Consider the following 24675-nt stretch of genomic DNA (forward strand, 5'->3'; position numbering starts at 1 on the left):
ACACAGAGGATGGGACATTCCTTGGTGCAAGAGAAAAACAGCAAGAAGAAATACTGCAATTCATGTAAGTTTTAAAACTTTATTTCAAATACCCATGGTTTCCTTTTATATTACCAATGTGCTAGAAGTTCACACTACTGGCAGAATACAGGCAATTTAAAATATACAATATTCAGACACATTTATATGTAACAGAAATGATGGAATGTATTTACAGACATACAGCATGGGATGTAGCTTTAAAATCCTTTACTCTGTTACTTACACGTTTACACTGTTTTCAGAAGTAACAAAATTAGATCACTTTGTAGAACATCACAATATCTATACAAAAGAATTTTCTGATGTCCAAATTCACCTTACAAGTCCTCTGTTTCTAAAACAGTTTTTCAAAGAACCATTTATAGTCATAAAGGGGTAGGAATACCATTTGCCATCCTGCTGCTACCAAGAACAAGAGACGTGCCCTGGTGCTGTGCAGAGTTGTCCCTGGTGGATTTAAGCAGGGGGCAGGGCCTTTACAAAAGCCTTTCCTTCTAAGGGGAACCCCCAGCTGCTCTGCCCTGGCCCCCCAGTGCCATCAGGGGCTCCTGAGTGCCTGGGCTGCTCCACCTGGAGTGTGTGACCTTGCAGAGCCTCAGGCAGTGCCCAGGGCTCGTCAGGTTTGAGGATGGAGTGTGGCACCATGGAGTCAGTGCAGGAACACCAGCAGCACAGAACACTGAGGTGGATCCCTCCCACATCCTCCAGCACAAATGCCCCAAAGAGGAAAGAGCATCTCTTCTTTGCTTTAACACACAGAATAGAACTTTATACATGTTTTCTTTCAAATACTCTTTTCATGGGCTACAACAAAAATTGCACGTAACTACACTGAAAAATCCCAACCCATTCTGCAAGAGAGAACTGAAGTGGGTTTGGTATAACACATTAAATAAACTGCATGATGAAACTTCAGGTTTGGATTTTTGTCCTAAGCATCTGGACAAGGTTTAGTGCTTGCCATCCTGAAAACCTAAGATTACAAATGTCAAACTAACACAATTACCTACACTGAAACTCCAGAGTGAATGTTGCTCACAACAAAGTCCCTGGTGCCAGGGACCTTCTGCCTGCCTGGCCTCAGCCACAGGTGGCCATGAGCCACACATGGCAATAGGAAATGGCTCTTTCTTGCAGGCCACACTCAAGCCCTCACCCCAATAAAAACTACTGTTAATTAAATGACAAAATTTCCACCAACCTGAATACTGTTAAGTTTCACTTTCCTTAAGTGCTGGAGCAATCACCACACCTTTGCAGTTCATGAAGGGAATGGTTTTCTTCAAACAGGGGTATTTAAACAGCCCATGATGGGTGTGCTGGTAAATGCAACTGTCCCTGTAACAACAGGTGACCCAATGCTGGACACCAAGATGAAGTCAGTGCCTCCCTCCCTCTCAAATTACGTGCAGAGACAAACACACCAGGAACGCTCTGACTGAGTCTGTGGTGTTGCCTGTGAGTGGCAGCATCTTCCTCCCAGCAAACAGCAGCAACTTCAGACACCTCTGTGTAACCCTGTGGGAATGACCAAGGTTCCTCACCAATGGCATCAAGTGAAACACAAAAACCACTTAAGGGGGTGAGAATGCCCGTGTGGAGCTGCTCTTCCTGTGGGTACTGCGAGTTCCTGGCACCTCCATTCCCTGCAGGGCACAGGGTGCTGCATTTGCCCAGCATGAGGAAGTTTCTCTTTGCAGCTGGGCACTCTTAAACACCTCCCAGGTGTTCTTCACTTGAAATGTTACCAACCAATGCCAGTAAGAAGCAACTGGAATAATTATGAGAAATAGGGGAGTCAGCAATCACCACAACAGCCCTTGAAAGAAATACATGAAGCAAAACAAAATGGAAACAAAACTGCAACTCAAAAGGGAAAATGCAGCTAAGATCAGTCCTTGGCACTCCCACAGCAGGTTTTACTTCTACAAAAATGACTTCTAGCTAATTTGTTTCCATTTCTTCTTCCTTTATCTGCATAAAATCCTCTCAGTGTACTCTGCTTCAAATATATGCCAGACAGAATATGGCTGATGCCTGGAGTTGCTTTCAGACCATGTACCATGTATTAGTAGCATTATGTTCAGGGACAAAGGAACCACATAGGTGGAAACTGGATTTTCTGAGGCCTTCTGGGGGGGCAAGGGGGAAAAGAATTGTTAACTGGTCTGGTAGCGAGCTTGGCCTTGTCACTAGGACCAGAGCACAGAGACCTGTCTTTATTTTGCACATCAGCTTTCCAGGAAAATGCAAAATTTGTCAGCTGCCTCTCCCACTTCTGTACTGTGAATTTCCATTATTATCTTATGGAAAGAGGAATCAAGTAACAGCAGTTCTGTAAAACCAGCACATCTCTGTACATAAACTCCAACTAATAAAGGGCTTTATTGAAAGCCTTGCCTAACCCTTCAGAGCTGCCTTAGCACAGAGCTGCTCTGACAACAGCCAGCCCACCTGGGGAACTTGAGAACTGTGCTCTTAACATGATCCATGCTGTGCCTGCAGGGGATGCTTCAGCCCCTCGTAAATGTGTTAGCTGGGAGACTTCTAATGACAAGCAGGGCAGGCTGGCACTGTTCCCACTGCAGGGAAATGCACGGGATTCTGGTGATCCCACAAAACCACCAGAAGGGGATGTGAGGACAGGGGAACCTCCCTCCATTGCTGTTGGAAAAGAGTTCAGATAAAGACATGTTAAAACCCAAACAGAAAGTGAACCCAGCAAGAATGCTGATGGGATTAATCCCATTTGAACAGATCTGACTTAGTATCTTTTACTAAGGTGTTTCTGGCAGAAAAAACATGCAGTAATTTTTCCACTGGAGAAAAATTACTTGGGGAAAAGGAAAGTGTTTTTTTTCTTCAACTTTTAGTGATGAGGACCTACCAAGGCAAGTGACAGCTGTGTGAAGTTTGACCGTGTTATCAAACACTGCAGGTTAAGATTGTGTGATGCAATTTAAAAAATATTATAATAGAAATAGCCATTCTTTCTTTGGAGGCAAAGAAACTCCATTTCTTTGCACCCTGTGGATAAGGAAATAATTTAATTCCCTGTGTGCCCACTACAGCAACACCTTTTCTTTTTTCTTTTTACAAATTCCCCTGGGAATTGCTTTCCAGACTCTAAACCCATTTCTTCATCCTGCAAGGTCCATTTCTACAGCTGGCTCCAACAGCCAGCCACTAGAATTCCCTGCCCTCCTCCCAATGACCTCTCATTTTTTAAATAAGGGGCAAAAATATTGGTAATAAAAATGTTCCTGGAAACTGTTGTGATCTCCAAAAAAAATGGAGAAATGAAGTAAAACATTCCTGTCAGGAATCACGGAAACTCATTTCCTTAGAACAGAGCTCTGTGTGTTTGGATGCACTGCATGGGCAGTAAAGTCTTCAGGTCCTTCTGCTTAGCCAAGGTAACCCAAAAGGTCCCGGAGGTCTCTACACAGCAGACAAGTGGTGCAGTGGCTGCTGCTTTGGGGGTGCCAGCTCCAGGAGCGCCTGCACAGTCACAGCTACCTGTGTCAAACCCTTCTCTTCTAAAATATGCAGAGGCAAACATAATTGCTCCTGAATGGGGAACAAAACAAAGACAAAAAACAAAATGGATGAAAACCACTCAACTGAAAAGAAAAAAAAAATTAAGCAAAAAGTGACTGAAATATGAAATGTTATGGACAGGCAGCACACACACATAGGGGTAGGACATGAGATTTCTGCTTGTGACAAAGGAACCATGACCTTGACTACTCAAGAAAGGTGGCCTTGGGCTAATCTCTTGTGTTCTTTTAATAAAAAACTCTATAAATAAGAATTTGAAAAAGGATTGTGGGAGGAAAGGGGAATAGCAAATTGTCCTCCATCTCTGCCCACATTGAGATGGCAGCAGTTTATGAAACCAAAGTAGATGGACTTCACGAGGGGGTTGCTTCAATATGATCAATGTGCTATAACACAGCAGGAGAGGAACCACAGCTTCCTTCCCAAATCACCTTCTGGAGAGAGCCCTGCTGGGTCAAGCCTGTTCAGCTACAGCCCTGAGGGAAGCCCTGATGAGGGAAATGAGCCACTGTCACTCACTCACCTCCCCAAAGTGCCCCCCAAAATCATCCTGAGGAGTAACAGTAACACACAACATGCAAAAAGAGGTTTCAAAGTGTTTATTAACAGTTGTGCTATTCTCAGTCTAAGATGTATTTAAAGCCTCATCCTACAGAAGGTCCTTGGCACCTCCTGGCCATCCTCACTCCACAACAGTCAGGATACATGTCCAACAGTTCTCTGTATCCGCAGAAAATAACCCAAGTGTGTCCTTCCTATACAGCTACAGAGACTATTTTTCATGTGTCATTTCCACATCAACTGGCATTTCTCCACTCCTTGAGTCTTTACTGATTTTTGAGGTTAAAGAAATCCTTCAGCACAAACAGTGGCAGCCAACACTCCTCCCTCAAAGCTCCGAGCAGAGAGAAAACAAGTGAGCCCCGACTGCAATTCTCAGAGAAAGCCATATGCTCAGGCTAAAATACATTTTTCTTCCAGCAAACATATATTACTTTGAAAAAAGTGTGCTTTTTGAGAAAATACTTGTAAACTTGAGTAAATATGCCTTATCTTTTTCTTATGTATGCAAACAGATAAGGGGGGAAAAGCTTTGGAATGACTCCATACTGCAGACAGTAATGACAAAATTTAAAAACTGGAAGGCACTGTTAGTGTAAAACCCCTTGTAGCTTTTATCACAGTGTTCATTAGAGGTTAAAAAACACAGGAACTGAGTTCATTTTAGTTCATACCAGTAAGCAGTGCAAAAATAGCTTACTTAAATGTAAAACAATCTCCCCCTGTCAAAAGTCCCTTCTTTACTCAGTGATATTTGGCTTGGACAGAACACTTTGTGTGACTTGGACAGAAGGCAGCAGCTCTTACTTGCTCCTTTGATAAAAACTCACTTCATGGTACAAAAGCTTGTGAGACCCACATACACATAACACATTTTTACTGGTAGTGACCACATTTGCAACTGAACTCCTGTGTACCTTAAACTGTGCTTCAGAGGTGTTCCAGGATATGGCTGGAATACCAACACCACTTGCACTGGGCTTCCAAGCCATTTACTGCACTTGCAGATATAACAAAATTTATTGAAGACAGATTTGGAACAGCCATTTCCTGAACACTTACCTGTGACTGGTGTCTGAGCAGAGCTCCCTGAATGGATCCCCACTCTGAGGAGACATGGTCTGTTACACACATGGGGAGTGCCCTGAAGTTCTGAGGTGTCCCTGAGACATTAAAGCATTAAAGCACCAGGGTGCTTTCCCTGGGGAGGGAAAGGCTGTGAAGCTTTATGGAAGACTACCTGAGTTTTGTAAAACAGTGAAGAGTGCTTGTGCAGCTGGGCCTTATGTTTGTGCAATTGCACGATACAAGTGTTTCTGAAAATGACAGGATAAGAGGAAGAAGGGAATAAGCATGGAACAAGCTTGGGTTGGAGTGCCCAAGATCAAGGGAAAATTCAACAAGTTTTTGGTCTTATCCAGATCACAGTAAAATGCTGTGACATTCTGTAGCACCTGACAGGATCATAAAGATTTTTCTTTCTCTGACAGAAAACTTTTCTCTTAAAGCTGTTGAAGAGCTTAATTTCTCTGAAATTGTTCTGCTTGAAACTGTTATAATGTTCAAGTAGCTCAGGATTCATTGACAGTTGTTTTGAAAATCCTGAATCGAAGTAATACAGCAGAGTCTATAAATTTGAGAAATCAAATGCTCTTAGAAGTAGGATAAAGGACTGGGGGTAAAAAAAACAAACCAGTTTGAAAGTTCTGTGGATGACACCAGACCATGTCTCCTAAGACTGTGAGATCACATCAAGAACATTGACATTGAAAAAAATACTTCACATTGTTTAACATTTTTCATCAGATAATCCTCAAGCAGTTTACCAAAGTGGTTGCATTTCCCATTACACAGATGGGGGAACAGAGGCACAAACTGACACTGCAGTTTTCACTACACCACAGCAGACTCCAGCATGCACCACATGTCCTGCCCTCAGCCCTTGCTGGAGCCCAGGGACAGCAGCTCCTCCCTCCCTTGGAAGGCATTTCATCTGCTCAACGTGCCACAGCAAATACCAATGGGAATTGGGTCACGGACAGTGCTGTGGGTGCACCAACGTGTTTGTACTTTGTACTTGTCACCTCTGTCCCCTCCGTGGGAAACAAAGCACTTCATACACACAGGCTTGGCAAAGCCCACAATCTGTTCCCAAGCACTGGAGTGATGGAGGGAGGAAGCAGCACCACTATCCTTCACTAGAGGAAAAAGACCCAGCGATAGAACATACAGAGCGTTAGCATTAGAGTACAGTAAAACACCACAAAGCCCCAGAGCTGAACGGAAAGGGACACAAGACTGGATTCTTCTGAATCTGTCCCCAGGGAAAGAAGAGTCTCAACTGTTCTTTTAACGCTGAGGTTTAGCTGGAGAATGTCAGAAGGGGAACAAAGATTGTCCTGTCCAGAGTGTGTGAGCAGGAAGGGAAAACAGACAGAAAAAAAAGGTCAGTCAGTTAGCCATAGCAACATCCATGAAGCAGTTATCAGACATCTCAAATACAACCTACACATTTGAGAAGCACATCACAGCTGGTTAATTCTCACACAGAAATCTGCAGGACTCCCATTGCAAAGAACTCAATGTCAGTGTTTAGTGTGCAGTGAGGTGCCTGTCACCTCTCCAGCGCTCCCACATGTAATTATTCCTTGTTAAAAACAGCAGTTTACACAAGCCTTAGAGAAACCCACTTTTCTCTGGAAGTGAAGAGGTTACAGGTATCTGAGATGCTGCTGGCATTGAGTACTCACCACAGTTCAGCCTCCACATGTAACTTAATGAAAACAGCAGGACAAGGAATAATTTATGTGTAACTGATGCCTGAATGCAGCATCCTGCAGAAATATCTATTACTAATTAGAGTTTAAGAGTTCTGTAAGTATTCCCATTGTGTGTCTCTCGTCTCCCTTTCCCACAGGTAACTGCTAATAATCAGTGAAATCTAGATGCATGGATCAACCTGTTCAGCTGAGGGTTTCCTTTGATCCAAGGGCTTTAAAACCACCAAAGTCCTAAGGAAATTGCTGCTCTGCTGTGGTGCCTGTAATTAGCCCTTTCTGAAAGTAGCCTTCCCCTTAAAAGGCAAGTATTTGTCCACGGATCCATGCTTTCAGAAAGCCTATTATTTTTGTGATTAGAATGGAAATGAAATGAAAAACCTTCAAGTAACTTTTCAAGAAAAACATACCAGGCTGCCATGCCATTCTGGTACCATACAGGTATCTTATGTTCACAACTCAGCAGAGATGTAATACAGACATGTGAGAGCGGCTCCGGGTTCAAGGAGGGTATTTTACTAAGTTTTCCCAGGGAGAACTCCTTGAACTCTTTCAGATTAAAACAAGATATATGAGAAAAACAGGAGGGCCCTGCACAGCAGGGGTAGCAGATGGAGCAGCCTGGGTTTACAGGGGACTTTTTCTTGATTGGCCTTTGTGTTTGTTTGGTTTTGATTGTGGGTCATTCCAGTGATGTTCTTTGTACTGCAATCCCATAAAAATGACATCTTCATGCTTGAGGGAGCTATAAATAGGGAAGCTGGGATGGAATTGCACAATGCCCCAGATGAATTTATATTGTGCAGTTCTGCTGGGATTGAAAGTCCAAAGGTTTTTAGGGGACAAAGCAGTGCAGGATCTCCCAGCATTAAGGATCACTTACAACTCCCAAGCCCCTTCTAACACAATTCACCACTGAGCCATGTGAAACTGCCAGGCAGCTCAATAAATAAGTCATCCTAAAATCCCAGTGGCTCAAATGTCTGCAAGTGATCTGAAAACACCAGAAAATCCTGCATGACTGACTCAAGAACTGACTTTAGATGTAGCTGGGAATTGAGTCATGGGGTCTACTTCTCTCTCTCAGAATATAAAAGAAACCAGCACCTACAACAGAAACACCAATGCTCAGCAATGTAAAATCCCAAATTGATTAGTGCACTGGAAGGGAAATAAGGAAAAATATATTAAAACTATTTGTATTGAGAGAGCTGCTGAATAAGACAAAGTGCAAAGGACAGGACAGCATAAAACAGGATAACTGGGACCAACAGGATAAGATGGACTATTTATTATGTGTCCACCTCCTAGATCTTACCAGTTTCAAAAGGGGGACAAGGAAGACAGACTTCTACCATTGGTACATAACAAAAGTAGGAACTATGCAAGACAGCTACCATCAGAGAAAGGCCAATAATTCTGTGACTTGATGGTAAGACAGTAAAGACATTTATGTAAGAGAATTATTGGGAAGGAACATGAAAAGCTTTGGGATTAAAAAAAAGACATGCAAACCATCATCCAGATTTTATCCTACTTTTAAGCTGTCACATACCTAATATTGAGAAAATGTAACTGGTTTTATAGAACCTGCCAGTTCTAAAGGCAGACTCAAAGTCCATCAGCTGTTATGAATTTGATGTACAGTATTTAAGTGAATCTATATTGAAATATAAAATCTATATACTACACTCTGATAAACCGTACCTGGCTTCATTTTGCTCTGGAAGACCATGCAAGGTAAGTCTGATCTATACTGCAGGACAGCTTGTTCCCGAACCTTTTAAACTTTTAATTATTTTGTTTTAATCCAATATTCCAAAGAAAGTTTTATTTTCTGAAGCACCAGCAAAAATGCATCTAAAACATATCAGGACATCAGAAATACATACCTGAGGCACTCCAATCCTTCTGCAAGCTTCCAAGAAATTCTCTACGTTTCGTCTGCATTTTGCCATTGTAAGTTTAGGCTGCAAAAAAGCAAAGGCATACAGTGTTCTTAACTGGCAAGGTTTTAAAAGATTTTACATTTTATTTAAATAAAACTCTTAATAAATCTCTTTGCCAAAAACACTGCGCTGACATAAGCTCGTCTAATTCAAAGCAGGCTCTGCTGAAGTTTGCTTTTCTTAGAAAACCATCCCAGTTTTCAAAGCTGTTTTATGAAAAGCTAAGTTATGAATGCTGGATGATTTTTTAAAAAGGACAGTTCTAAGCCCTGCAATATTTATATACACAGTGTTATATAAAACTGGCTAACACTTTTAGTGACTACATTATAATAATTTTAAAAATGCCTTTTGATGAAATGCACATCCATGGCTTGCATGCTGTGATTTCAGAGCAATTTCATGACATAAAGCAATCTAGAATCTGTTTTGGATTACTATAATGCAAAACTATATAAATATCAAACCATATTTCAATTAACAAAGAGGTAAAAAAATAAAGGCTAGAGGAAATAAAAAAATAATGCCAGAAAACTGGAAGTGAAGCTTGCTGCTTGTCAGTCTGTTGTAGATTTATTTAATGGAGCAGTCTGAATTGCACTCACTGGCATTTTTTCAACTGAGGTTTTTTTCTGCAGTCAGTTTTCACACCTCTTCAGACATACCACAGCACAGGCTCTGTCTTGTTCCTGCTCTCAAAGCTTATTCTCTTCTGGTTCAAGAGACACAAGGTCCCTGCTCCTATGAACATGCTTTGGAGCAGCAGGCAGTAGCCTCCAGGTGTTCAACCCTTCTCTAAGTGATGGGGTTTCCTCTGTCCCCTTCCTGTGCTGTGCTCCCCACCAAGGAAGCAGGTTAAAGCCAGCACTGGCTTCTTTCTCCCAAAGGACCAAGTGAGCACAAAGATCACCCTGTGCCTGGGCATGATGTGATGCCTCTTCTGCTCCTGGAGCCACGAGACTCCAGGCTGCCTCTTCCTTGGGATTCACATGACAAAGCCACAATTTAATTCCTAACACAGAACATTCAGCTGCACATCAAACCAGGCCATTGAAAAGATCTCACTGATGCAAGTCTCCTGAGCAGTGGGCTCCCTGCCTTTGCTTAGAATGATCCCACAATCTGCCTAAAGTGTTGGTGTGTCCAGCTCAGTTGTTCTCAAAATAACAGGGCCATCTGCCTGGTCACATTGAGTCTCAGGGACACAATGACACACTTGGTAGCCCTGAAAGTGCCAGTTCAGATTCCAATCAACATGAAGACTCACTCCAAAAGAAGGATAAGTGAAGACTATGTGCATGTTTCAACTTCTTCCCCAAGGAACAATCTCTGTTTTTTTTTTTCCTTATACATACAATTTTAAAGGTGCACAACAAGCAATCTGCCTGTCCATATTACCTTCAAGTAGCTGATCCTAAATATTTTCACTGAACTTTCTGACTTCCACAAACACAAACTGGATAAATAATCTGTTGGTATCTCACAGATTTTGACCTTTCTCTAATTCTGTGCTTTCCCTACCAAACAGACTGCAATACTTCCCTGCTCTCAACAGTCCCCTGACAAAGCCACTTTTTTTCCTGTTATCACAAAGGTATGACAGGATTCGTTTTGTTCCAGGAGATGCCGTTCTCCAAGTATCCTGAGTGTGTTCTGCTAAAATTCCTAAGCAGAGGAATTTGTAGTGCTGTGGACACAAGACTCAACTTGGTCTCTGCCTGGTTTCACTGTCTTGTGTAGTGGGATCCTACTTGTTGTTACGTTTTCCTGAACTTCTCAGTCATTTTGATCTTTTAAAATATCCTATTTTAGTTTTCATGCCCAATTGTCTCGTGTTTCACTAATTTTGAAGTTAATGTGCTTCGGGAGCACATGAAAATGTTAACATTTGCTTACAAGCTGTTACAAGTAATTTCCTTTAAATGAAACAAACCCAAACAGAGTTTCATTTAGTGACACTACAGACCTTTTTTAAACAGCACAGATGGTTATTTTTTGTCACGTACATTCACCGAGGAGAATGCTGACTTTAGTGCCTGTCGGGATGACAGGGCTTTGCAGGCTATCCCTGTGGGCAGCCATAAAGCAGAGTCACTGCTGCACACTTACAACTGCAGGCGAGGGCACGTGGATGCTGGGGACAGAGCGGGGCCGCACGTGGTTGGCCAAGTGGCACAGGACGACGCCGTCGGTGAGAGCCGCGCCGAGGTCGCTGGGCAGGGACACCTTCAGCCGCGACTCGATGTTCTGTGGGACACCAACAGGGACACACAGGGGGCTCAGAGCTCCTGCAGGAACTCTGCACAGTTCCTGCATCACAACTCTGTCTGTCCTCATGGCACTGCCAACCAGCTGGCTGAATAACCCCAAGGAAAGCCTGTGCATTACTGTGGCCAGGGCTGGCCGCAGCCTGGGAGCAACTGAGTTCAACGAAGAACAGCTTTCATTGTACAGCACGGTGGACTAATGCAACCATTATGCAAAAATAATGGAAATCAGGCTCTAGGAACAGTATTTTTAACCATACATATTCTCACAGAATAGTTTTGCCAAAGGAAGTGAAAATAATTGTCTGTGGGCTGGAGGACAACACAATTAACAAAAGTCAAGACAATATTTTAGCCTTTAAAGTAAAAACTGAACTATTTGGCATAAGCAGTCCTTTAAAAAGAAAATAGTTAGCATTTGTTTAAGAGAATGAATAAAAATTCAATTTAGGCTTTCAAACTAATTTTAAATGCTGTGTGAATATCACCAACTTGTAATACTGTACAAAATTTAAGTATTAAAAAAAATATTAAGCTTACCTGGGGAGCAGAACAAGAGACAGACTACATAGAAAGCAATCTGAGATAACATAAGAGAGGGTCTGCAAACACCACCAAGTTTTATCTAAGGTAGTTACCTTTCTCCTTTAGAGAAAGGAGACTGTCTTTACTTCAAATCTTCCCCCCAAAGAGAATTTTTTTTTTCTATCTGGAATGCTTATGGCTTTTAAGATTAATTTCAGCAAATATATTCTTATTTATTGGGAAAATTTAACAATTAATTACAGCACCACAAGAAATCCCTTCATGCTCTGCAGAAATAAGTCTGCGGCAAAGCAGGGCAGTACCTTAATGCCCTGTGGCATTGCCAATATCCCTGTTTATTGTCATTGCACCTGGGCACAAACCAGGAGTGTGGTGCCCTGGGCAGACAAAAAGCATAAATATTAGAAACATTAGTGGCTCAAGCGTTCTGCACTTAACTAAGGATAAGGCAACAATCAACAGACAGATCTAGAGCACATGAGGAAACCAAGATGGCAGCATGACTGGCAGCAGTCTCTGCACTCCATCTGCTCATCTGTCAGCTTTATAGCAAAAAGAATTTTAAAAAAGGCATTAACAGGAGACAGTAAAGGCAACTTTCCAGGGAGCTCCTTACAAGTGTGAAAGCTGATAAGGAAGAAAGGAAACACACATAAAAGCAGAGTTCACCAGACAGAAGACCTGACATAATTTATTATATAGAATTTGAAGCTGACTCTACCTACCACAAACAACCAAGTGAACACCACTGCACCCATCTGAAAGAAGTGCACAGACTGTACCACACCATTTCATTTTGTTCAACTGTGCCCTGTACTGGTTCAGTGAAACTTGTCCATAAGACAAAGGCAGATTTAGCAGGGTCACAAAGTGCATTTCCTGCTATGTTCACATTCTGGCTCCTGGCAGCACTGACCTTGCGTAGCTGCTCTATCAGCTCCAGCTCCTCCTCCCGCTGCTTGGAGTTCTGTCTCACTCGAGGGTCTGCAGAATCATTAGCAGGAGACAAGGCACAGGTAGAGGATGAAGCAACAGCTAAAACAGCAGCATGAAGGAAAGAAAATCACTAAGCACAGTTTGGCTTTGTGTTGTTTGCTACTGCACTGCACACAAAGTTCCAGAATGGGTACGTTACATTCCTTTTCACAAATCTCCTTCTTACCTTTGATAATTAATCAATTAATGGTCTACCAACCTAAATGAGGGATGTCAACACATGATGATGTCAACACAATTCCCTCACTGTTTAGATTCTGATCTTTCTGTTGGATTGTAAGTCATGCACAAATGACAACAAAGTTCTGCCACATGTTGAAACAGTGCTGTCTTTCTCCAGAAATTGCAATTCTGTTACAGGCTACTGGGCAATGCAAGAATTATCAAGTTGTAGAAGGCTTGTGTGGCAAAGGTGTAAGTGCAGACCAGGATGAGCAAATTCTCACACTTGTACAGGTATGACAAAAGAATATTGGGCAGCTCCAAATAAAACCCTGTTTGTTCACAGCATATCTGATGTCATCTGTCTACAAATGGAATTCTAGAAGTAGTTCGATGATAAAGACCTGGGGTAACAAAACACTGCAAGCCCCAGGTAATGCAGATGTCAACATAATGTAGCAAAACTAGCTGATTTCTGAGCTATATAACCTACCTTTCTTGGCTCCATCCCTGACAGCTGTTCGGAAAAGGAAACTCTCGGGTCGCTGGGAAGGGTTTCTATAGGAAGGCGGGGCTGCATGGCCAGGATATGGAGGGGAAAGGTGGACTAAACAAATGTGGAAAGGCACAGGAAAGGAAGGAGGAAGAAGGAAATGGTTAGAGTTAAATAGGAAATGGGTACAGCAATGTGGTAATTAAAAGAACAAACCAAAAATTTTAATGTAATGATGACAAAATAAATTACAGCCATGCATGATAAAAGCAGAGCAGGAAAAGGCACTTCCAAGGACACTTGCATGCAAAGCACATTCCACATACCAATTCCAACAACTGTTCTCACTCTTGCTGAATGCATCTGTGTGCCAAAGTCTCTATGAAGGCCAAAACCAGCCAAACCCTGTGCTCTGCCTAAGGACATACTTCATACCTTTTGTCTCTTCCCTTGTGTTTTTCTAAGGAGACCCAAGTAACTGGGTAAATTCTCACACAGAGCAGTGCCACAGACAGAGGTGGGAACAGACGCTCCCCTTTCTTCATAGGACAAATAAGCAAGCAGGCATTTTGATCTTATTTTTCAGAATTTTTTTCCTGTCCCTGTTACCTGTCTGAGCAGTAGGTGAGCCAGGGGAGATGGTAGATCTGTCATCACTCTGTGAACAAAAAAGCAGAAGAGCATGAGTGGTCCTAATCTGGAAAAGCTTTGACTACATTTTAATTTGCTGTGTTTTAAGAAAAGCTCCATCCATCTAAATGTGTTTCAGAAAAATAACCAGAAATAAGAAAAACCACTGTATGTTGTTTTCCAAGTCTCATCTTTGCAAAGACAAAGTTTTTTTCTTTTACAGAAATGATACAAATGCTCTTTTTCCTTAGGAAAAGGAATGATGAAACAGCCCTGACTATGCAATGACAGATCATTGTTAACTTTTCCTTCCAACTCAAACTGAGAAGTGCTCTTTGCAAAGGGGACAGCAAAAAACAGGAATTAAACAACATGCAGAACTGGCAATACAGCACCCCTGACAAGGACACTCCTCTTTGACACCTTGCTGATGCAGTACTGCTATTTACTGAACATCTGTCCCCAGTGAAACAAACACACTGTGGTTTCATCACAGTGCTTACACAGACTAATGAATTCTTCTGAGGAATGAATTCAGCACAGCAGTTTCCACAGAAAAGAAAGAAACCTGCAAAGAATACAAGTGTACTTTTGATGAACTCAACTTGATCAAGAGTAAATGATCTTGTACAGAAAAAGCAACATCAAAGACAACTAAGAACCCCTTGGAGCAGAGATTGGTTACCATGTTTTATGGATCAGGCCTCCTGTAGACACAGCCTAAAGCTAAGATGAGGTAATACACACTACAGTTTAATCAGGGGAATCAGGTTCATGCCCTACCTGAACTTTTGATTAGATGCGGACAGACTAACACCTGTTTAAACCGATGTGTGGATCCAAGATTTTTTTGTTGGCTCTAGTGGTGAATGATAATAGCAAGAGATACCTTGACAGGACTGAAGGTAGAGGCGCTAGGCAGGGTAGTAGCACAGCTTTCTTGGTTCAACCCTGAGAGTGACTGAATGCAGAAAGAAAGAGAAGGCAGTAGCAGAGTTAGTGAGTAGCTGACAGGTACATAAAGGTGGAAGTAAAAATGAAGAGGTGATCACAATCACATTCTTAGAAACACTCAACAAGCAGCACATCAATACTTGCTGAATTATACTTAAAGCCTTCCTATCCTCCTGAACTTTCTGGGAGGTATAGTACTTCTTTTACATATAATCCAGTGACATTAAAAACAGAGTTAAGAACAGTCAGTGAGGCAAAAGCTTCTTTAGTAACATCTACGCCATCAGAAAAAAAAGAAATTTTACCCTACAATGATCCATTCTAGGCAATCACTAAAAATAAACAGCTTCCTCTTTAGTGTTTTGAGGATGTTATGCATGTCTGAAAAATCAGGGAAACCCATGTACAAGAGGCTCAGTAATACACAGTTTATATCTGCCACAAACACTAACAACTGGTCCTTGTGATTACCCACGAAGTAGATGAGGTTCTGTGGGTAGAATCTCACTCTTGGGGAAGATGTCAGTGTCAGGATTTACAGTGTTGCCATAAATAAAGTGCAATCACATTTCAATTATGACCAGTGTCAAACCCAGCCAAATAAATAACTTTTCCTGTTTAAAGAACAGGGGCTGTAGTTGTGCCCATCTGTCACTGACAGGCAGATCTAGGAGGCCAAATCCTGTGTCTCACTGAAAGCACCATCAGAATTTCAACATTTGAGGACTGAATAGCTCACTATGCTTTCTGAAACAGCATTCAAATAGCAAAGTGACAGTTCAGCACAGGAAAGAACATCAAATGACACCTGGAAACTCTACACGTAGGGAAAGATACATTTGGGAGTTAGTTTTTAAAACATTTGCAACTTTTCTGCCACTTCAGACCAGCACAGCCAGAAGGACTAGAAGGGAAGGTTTACACTCAGGGCAAGCCTTAAACACAAATGTTTTTAGCCCCTGTAGAGACTTACAGCTGATCCTCAAGATTGCCTCTTTGTCCAGAACAGGGCAGAGCCAAAATGGTGGGATTTTTTTTAAGAGTTTCAAGTATCACTTGTCTTAGACAACACATTAGCTAGCACATGAGAACATTAAAATAAATCAGAACTAGGTGCTCTGTACCATCAAGGTATCTGCTTATTCCTGTATGAACAGAGCAGGGCAAGCTTGACACAGATTAAGAAGAAGGGGTCACCATGCACACAGGCAGCAGTGGGCACAGGGAAGGGGACACAGCACAGCACAGGAGGGACAATCACAACACCAACACACCGCATGCTCTTCACCTGTTTGCGAGTGCCTGGCCTCCTTTTAATGGTATTGGTGTTATTGTCAATCTCAAACACAAAGAGAGGCTCAAAGCCATTCTGTCAGGGACAGTGAGGAAAGAGAGAGGGAAGAAAGGAAGAAGTGATGCAAAGAATGACTGTGAGAAAAGGCAGCCACAACACCAAAGGAGTCAGGAGGCTGCAGCTCAGACTTACACCACCCTCTGCACATGCTGCACGCAGTCTTTAGGCCTAGCACTGAAGTCACAAAAATTTCCCTGTGCCAGAAACAACTGCAGATACAGGGAGTGCCAAAGGAGAGCCCAACCAGAACTCTGCATGAACCAAATAAGGATATTTTAAGAGAATTCAGTTATTAAACATTTGAATACACAAATGAATGCAAAGGTCTGAGAGAAAACTCCATGGTACAAGTCTGCCTAAGTCAAGTCCTGCTTACTTTACCCATAACCATTATTATTTGTAACACCCTGTTGCTTAACTTAAATGCAGTCTTAACTTCAGATGTTTCAGAGATCCTATGTGCTAACAGTAATGTGACAGACTCAGGCTACATTTGAGACCACAACAATAAAACAACTCAAGGAAGGGAGCATAAGGCAGCAATGACACAAAGGTTGTGAGAGGATGAGGTCACAGCAGCTGCCTGATGCTTCTCAAGCACCTTGTGGGCTTCACAACAGAGAAACTGAGCAGCAGTTTGAGAGGTTGTTTTGGGGTTTTTTCCCCTTTTGACAGCAGTAATATTGTAAAGGACAGTGTAGGAGAAAACAAGAAACTATTTGGAGGAAAATGAGATTTAGAAGCAATGAAGGCTGAAACCAAGTCATTAGCCAAGTCTGAAAGCTTAACACCAGCTCTGAAAGTAATATCCATTGTAACAAATGGAACTATCCTTGTGAGAACAGCAAGAGGTTCTGACTAACATAAAACTTGTATTTTTTCAGAGAGGCCAGTGATTACACTTCTTTAACAACATTTTAGTCTTTAACAACATTTAGTCTGGTTATCCATCACAGGTCAACCCAAAGAAATCCACAGTGTGCAATGAAGTTCTACAGACAGACTCACTTCAAATCACAGGTATGCAGGAGGAACTACAACTAAAGGGAACCATTAACACCCACACAAGGTATGGGCAATCATTCTGGGACTTCAAACCAACTGTCCTGACATTGTTTATAAACAGAAAGAAATGGTCAGAGTAACCTGTGCAACATGAATACATTTTAATTTTAATTAGTGATTAAAGACAACAAAAAGATGACCAAAAGAAATACCAAAGATTTTAAAAAGGAGATTCACAACTGTAATTTTTTGTTAAAGCAGTAACAATGTCAGAAGAGTAAAGTAGTAAAATAAAAGTTCTGCTTTTAATTGCTTTTTACTTGTTTTCTAGCTACGTATTAGATTTAGTACTTTTAAAAGCTTTTCCTTATGGCCTCAGAAATTAGACCTAGCTAAAATTCAAACATATAAGGACAGGGGAAATTTCAAATGAAACATAACAGAATATAAAAAGGTAAAAACAATGTAAACTCTAATAATTTTTTAAAGCAATCTGACGACCATTTTCTTGTTGTTTTTACCTTTACACAAAAGATGGAACAAATTCATGAGCCAGTATGGGCCTAATGTTTCAGTTACAGTAATAGCCACAAACAGCTGCCCTGGCATAAGTGATTATCAGGTGGATTTCCACCACAGAAGACAGCTACAGATCACAAACCCCTGCATTTCATATACTATTATAATTTAGTGCTGCTGAAAAATATGAGGAACCAAAAGAAAAATGAGCAGAGAAATTATTGCTTTCAATCCTTCCCTGCCAGCCTGGTCACTCTTTTTGTGAAGTAAAAGGATGTAACTTGGTTAAAGACAAGAAAGGAAACAAACAGCAATGTTTGTTTCAATGTAGGAAGCCAGTTTCAATGTAGTTTCTGAAAATTCAGTATCTTAATTTACAACAAAGGTCATGTGATCACAAAATCAAATAGAAATGGGGTTTCTAGAGGCATCTTCAAATATGTTCCAAAGACAAATTCACTGACAAAAGAGAACCATCTCAATCCAAACTACTGCTGTTCTACTGCTTTTTATGACTTAACTATGAAAGTACATTTTAATATGCTCATTGATAGTGATTTCTCTAAACAGCCATATGATTATTAAATTTCTCTCTAACATTTTAAGCTTTCTTCCTCACCCACAAAGTACTAGTCTTACAAAAGCAGAAAACCCAAAAAGTCTGAATAAAGACACAGTAAATACCTTGACCAACACATTCAGGAGAGAGACACTCTAACCAAGAGCACTGCCTAAAGAAAATTTAGGCTGATAATGCAAGCACATAAATCAAGAAAATAAATTCTAGGCATGCAGTCATGCAACAGCAGGCGAATCAGGTGTATTTTTAATTTTCTAGACATGGATTATGACATTAATTAGATTTTTTAGTTGCTACATTGCTAAGATGCCACAAAGGAAGTAATAGCATAAAACATGAAATATGTGCACACTTGTTTTTATTTTTGATAAGCCTTCAAAATAGATTATTTTTAAGACATTTTCCCTAATAAACAATAAAACTGGATGAGGAGTATTTAATGATTTGTAGCATTCATAAGTAGAACACTTTTTTTCTTGTGCCAAGTATTTCTAACCCCCATGTGCAGGACACAGACAAGTTAAAGCAGAAGGCTGTACTAAGCATTAAAACTGCTTCCTTGCCACTGAAGAGCACATCAATTAGGAAGCAAGCTGAATGGCAAAGAAATCAAACCAGAACAACTAGAGATGAATTCTTCATTTTAGAAACTGTTCTTTACTATCAGTAATTGTCTTCTGCTCTCAAACAAAATATAAACTTTAATTATTTTGTGGAAAAACATCATTGTATTATTAGCAAATGTCTGACAGCAAAAGTGTCAACACATTCGTAACATCGTAGTTCACAGCTAAGCTACTTTTCAAAGGAGGTGGTCATGTTTTATGCTATTTAGATTAGCTCTAAAAGAGTTGGTCTAATCTGAGACAATCATTACATGTTGTCATTTCTATGCTCTAGAATCTGCCACAGAAAAAGGCCATTACGTGCAGGATCTTACCACTAACAAGGCACTATCATCAGTATGCTGAGACCTTCTGGATGGAAAGGGACACTGGGAGGTGGGAGAGATGGAGCAATGTCAGAAACACACACAATGTCAGAAACACGTGGTATGTGAACAGACAGACATTTTGGAACATGTACTGCTTGCTTATAGCACCGTGAGGCTCTTTAAAACAATCCCTGAAGTGTCTGTAACTCTGTAGGAACACACAGCCTCGTGACCCAGGAACTACAGAGCAGTCACATTACTTAAGGAATCAATTATTCTGCTTTCTGTGTTGTGTCAAGCAAATACAGAACACTATGCATTCACAGTGCTGACTCTGGTAGAACAAAGGACCTTTTAAAAGAATAAATTAAGAACAGAAAAACATTAAGAAGAAAAAGGAGCAAAAAACTATTTCAATTACCCCATGTTTTGCTAATTTTCTAACAAAAAGAGTTAGCTGCAAAACATTGCTAAAGAACTATTATATTTGTTATAATATTAAAAGTTTTGATCTAATTAACACTACCAAGTGACTTTATAATCAAAAATCACGACATGATTTTGATTATAAATACTACATTATTGTAAAACTATAAAAAACTTATAAAAATATTTATTCCTTTTTCTGACAACCCTCAAAATTCTAAAGCTTAATATTTCTGGGACAACTGGTGATCTAATAACAGGAAACTGGGAGAAAACTGATTTGTGAAGGATGACTATAACACTGTAACCTGACTGAACACTCCTGTTAGAACATAAACTGCCCTGCTCACAAGGAGCAGGTTAGAATAGAATATGAAATATATTTTCTGCAGAGAACATAGGAAAACATACAAAAATAATAAAGCAACACACTTGGACAGGCAATCTACACAAACAGAAGAAAATTCTAGGCCGAGCCCATTTAAAAAACCCCAACCCAAGGCTTAATAGTATGTGAAAAAACTATGCTATAACCCAATTTTGAGGTATTTTCCACAATAAGGATAACTCTGATGGAGAGCTAGGAATTTAAGTGCTGACATCCATACTAGTGCTCTTACTGGACTCTTACCTCACTATCCATTGGGCTTTGTTTCTGAGGACTTAAGGAGGCTTTATGCTACACAGAAAAAGAAAAAATAAAACTTAAAATAATGTCACAGAGAAACAAAAGCACACAAGCAAGCAGCGTAACTTAAAAGTGTTTGAAAACAGAGGTCTCACTTTTTAAAACAGAACGTGCACTGGGTTCACTGAGCTGAAACTTCCCCAATATTAGTAAAAAATCAGCCTTTATTTCACATTCAAACAAACAAAAATTTAAAATTATGCATATGAAAGATGCACAATAAACCCAAAATATAACTCATGTGAGGAATTTAACTGCTGAGAATAAAGTGGTCATGAACAACAAAGGAAACAGAAGAAAAATACCCAAAAACCAAACCCAACCCAAAAACCCCAGGAGACTCATCAAAGAACAACATGCATCCTATAAGCTTAATCTTTAACTAAAACACTGAGCTGAATCTTTAATAAGCAGCTTTACTACAAAATAGTGCCAGAGGCCTAAGAATAGTTGTTGCTAATGAAAAGCCTGGTTTTAGGCAGCTAAGACCTTTTTCTAGACTAACTTTATACATTAAATATAAGCAATAAACCATGCTTTGCCTCTCTGCAGACCACTCTAAACACAAAATAAATATTAACTGTAATATTTCTTAAATTTGTGATGGTAAATGTCAGGTAAGTGACCAGAGCAGCAAACAGTAAACCAAATTTAAATCAACTATCATATAAAAAAACTGGCATGCTAAACAGAAGACATGAATGCAGAGATAGAGACAGTGAAGACACAGTGCTCAGAGTGAGTGCCTGATGTACCACAGGTCTGCACCCACACTTTACCCAGAACAAACTTATTTTTTTATCACAAAACAGCAAAATAGATCAGGCAGCATTAAATTTTTGTGTGTATGATTATTTCCTCCCTGCCAAATATGTCTTCAAAATTAAACTGCCTCTATGCCTTCTCAGAGAAAGGCCTCTTCTTTCTTAAACCAATGCCATTGCATCTATGCAAATGAAAATTGAAAGTATGAGGTGAAATATGCAAAAATCAGAATTCATTGCAACAATCACATTTTGGATAAATCTTCCATCTTCTTCCTCAGTTCTAGCTTTTCCTGTATTAAGCTACAGCACCAACACTTAATGGACTTAAATGGTATTTGTCCAAATTCTTTATGAAGTGCCAGGAGTATAACATACAAGCAGTAACTATCATGGCAATTAGTTATAATTAAGGGATTTAGAAAAGATAAAATATGAAGTAGGTACTGAAAGGAGGCACCTTAACAAAGTCAAGGACAGCTTCTCTCTGGATCTGCTTGGTTCTCATCCTCTCCTCCTCGTACTGCAGGGCTGCCAGCTGTGCCTCGCGGCGTGTGCGCTCGATGTGCCGGCGCTGCAGCTCCGAGTCCGCGCTGGGCACCTGCAACCAAACAGGCACCAGGGGCTGTGAGGCTGCAGATGGGCTGTGGAGAAGCTGCCCACGTCTCATGGGGACACCACTTTGGTTTCACATCAAACCCATTCAAAACTAATTGAATTCTATGTGTTACCTGGGTGTGGTGACTTGATAGCGAGAGAAAATAAGGTGAATCAGGCAGGGGTCTGACAAATGCAAAAACAGAGAGTAAGTAGTCTTTTAATCTTAAATCCAAAAATTCTGCATACATGAATTGTCAGTGACACACAAGTAGCTGATGAAATCAGAAGAGTAACTGTCTACTAACAGCTGTGATGACGATTTAACACTGTGAATGACAGATTTTGTGAGTCATTTCTATTTCTTCTCCTGAATTGTAATAACATTTTTTTACAGCACAAGATGTACCAGTGGGGTTGTACACTTGGCCTACTACATTGACATACTCAGTACTTTATACCCATTCTCTAAGAGTAACCAAACCAGGAATTTTTCACATGATCCTCATTTAGAGGAACAACTGCATAGTATGATTATTTGAGGGAGGGGAAAGCAATAAAATGAATCAGCAGAAACACTAAATTTCTTTTTCCCTACCTCTCTGTCCTGTCCACATAACTCCTTAGTATTTGATGCTCTCTGTCTTGCATCAAATTTAGAGTTTCAGGTCTTCGTAATTCATCTGTATCCCTGCAGGTAAGAGACCAGGTGGAAGGGGATTTGGCCACTGATGCATATAGACTACTGTCAGATTAATTCCACTTTAGATTACAACTGTTAGATCACAACTGCAAGTCAGATCACAACTGCAGTTCGTAATTAAAACACAACTTGCTGAATTAACAATGATTTAAAAATGCACAAAGATGGATTCTCTCTTTTAAGACAATATTTGGGTTATTGCAGGCCTTATTCTGCTCTGGAAAGAGCAGAATTATTTTAAACATCAGGAACCCTGGGTATTTTCAGCACAAATCTGCTCACCTCACCAATCAGGTGACTGCCAGTGACACAAGACCTCAAAGTCACAAGGTAAACAAAAACCCATCTGGCTCTTATCCATCATATCAACAATAAGAGAGAAATTCTGCAGTCAGTTCTTTGCCAGAAGGCAGCTGTAAGCACTGAAACAATTCCCAAGGTCCACAGCCTACAGCATGTACCCTGACATGTTGCTGCCTACAAACAAAGTTGATGGAAATCAAGGAGCTTCCTCTTGACAGCCTAAACTCTGTGACCTTGGCTCCTGGGGCAGCCATGGAACACAGACACACTTCACCATGCATTTCCAAAAAATGTCAGTCCAGCTGGCTGTGTGCACACTTAGGGCCTTTTCCTCATGGAGATGAGATGTGGAAGACCCAGATGTTACAGGTCTCTTCTGTTACTTAAATTAGCACTGAAGCACATGAGAAACCCATTACTTAGAGCTGTTTTGAACAGACACGACTGGGTTCAGCTCAGTGCCAAGGAGTGTGTTCAGAGCAGAGTACACACAGCTTTGGTGCATCAGGAATGCACCACAGTTTGTCCAGAGGCATAAACTGTATTTATTTAATTGAATCAACTAATATAAGTACTCTTGAGATGAAGTCTGTGTTACATCCAACTTTCAGTTTTAATGGCTCCAGCATGCTAAAGAAAAAAAAAAAAAAAGAAGAGGCTGGCTGCCAAGGCATTTGCACAGAATTACTGGGGAAGCCCTTTACAGCTTGTGGTTGCCACAAAATAAAATATTTGACTAATACAAGCTTAAAATACAAAAAATTACTCATTGTCATATGGCTGTTTTTACACAATTTTGAAGGCAATAACAACATGATCTGGTTTTAGTGCCTTCATCATTTCACTCTGCTGCAGCATAGTAAACTACAATTCATTCAGATTGCTGATTAACTACTTCAGCATGGAGATCTCCTGCTATCCTCAAGTTAAATTTTGAAATCACTGGATAGCTTACTGAGCTACAACTTCCTTTATCATTAACATCTGTCTATGTAAACAGCAGCTCTCCCCAGCTAACCAGCCTTCTCCAATTTCCTTCAGATTTATCATGGAAACCAGGGTTTGCAAGGTTTAATTATTTCCATGTTGACCACAAACGTTCAAATAAAAAAAAAAGAAGTAAACAAACAAGCAAAAAGTCAATTTTTCAAACGAAGAGCACTCTTTTTTTGGGGGAGAGCATGGCAGAATTGCTATATCAGTTTATACCTGACCTGTGGACAGGATAAGGACTGCGGACATATGCTGAAATAGCTACCCTCCCTTATATCAGTACAGCTACTGTATCTGCACATTTTCTGCACATTTCAGAATGCCTATTAAAATGTTGCCAAAACTCTGGAAAAATTTATACACTAATCTTGGTTTCATTTGCTCTTTCAATACCATTTCAGAATCCATTAAAAATTGGTTTCTACTGACAGTATAAGTAATGACCTACTTAGCACTAGCAGTTGTCTTTTCCACCACTCCCCCACCCCCCAAACATTCCAAGTACAACTGGGCTGGTTTTCTGTGGAGTCCCTGCAAATTCACTTTCAGAAATGCTTCAATAGCATAATAAAGGCTCTATCAATGTTCATTTGCAAGAATTGTTTTTTATCATTTATTTGCTTATCTTTTTTTTTTTTAACTAGACATCCAAAATTCTTTTCAGAAACCTAACCACCCCTCACTGATACTCTGTCAAATTCTGACCTTTATATAACAGATAAGCATTCTCTCCAATAATCATTAAAGTAATCAATTAAGAGTAATCATTAAAGAGCATGGGCATACTTCATCAAAATAAACACCTTGTTTTCAGAATTGATTACCATTCTATCCCTTCTGCTGATGTAGGCTCATGATTATGGCCCAGAAA

The 24675-nt window shown here is 40.4% G+C and overlaps 1 protein-coding gene across 3 annotated transcripts in view; it reads right to left on the bottom strand.

Moving 5' to 3' along the window:
• Positions 1-59: 59 nt before the first annotated feature.
• LRCH3 (leucine rich repeats and calponin homology domain containing 3) overlaps positions 60-24675 on the bottom strand; it is a 61170-nt gene continuing 36554 nt past the window's right edge. Inside the window, exons 11-23 of one of the 3 annotated variants that reach the window (XM_059479769.1) lie at positions 22404-22496; positions 21940-21991; positions 21669-21809; positions 20388-20435; positions 19337-19390; positions 16227-16307; positions 14874-14945; positions 13964-14012; positions 13355-13468; positions 12620-12738; positions 11000-11137; positions 8834-8911; positions 60-6563 (exon numbers count right to left, since the gene is read on the bottom strand). In XM_059479769.1, coding sequence (XP_059335752.1) covers positions 6363-6563; positions 8834-8911; positions 11000-11137; positions 12620-12738; positions 13355-13468; positions 13964-14012; positions 14874-14945; positions 16227-16307; positions 19337-19390; positions 20388-20435; positions 21669-21809; positions 21940-21991; positions 22404-22496 — 1240 coding nt within the window. In that variant the 3' untranslated portion in view covers positions 60-6362. The remainder of the gene's footprint in view (positions 6564-8833; positions 8912-10999; positions 11138-12619; positions 12739-13354; positions 13469-13963; positions 14013-14873; positions 14946-16226; positions 16308-19336; positions 19391-20387; positions 20436-21668; positions 21810-21939; positions 21992-22403; positions 22497-24675) is intronic. The other 2 variants (XM_059479770.1, XM_059479771.1) reach the window with 2 other exon arrangements.

This window comes from Ammospiza nelsoni, chromosome 10 (assembly GCF_027579445.1).
Source record: "Ammospiza nelsoni isolate bAmmNel1 chromosome 10, bAmmNel1.pri, whole genome shotgun sequence".
Lineage (NCBI taxonomy): Eukaryota > Metazoa > Chordata > Aves > Passeriformes > Passerellidae > Ammospiza > Ammospiza nelsoni.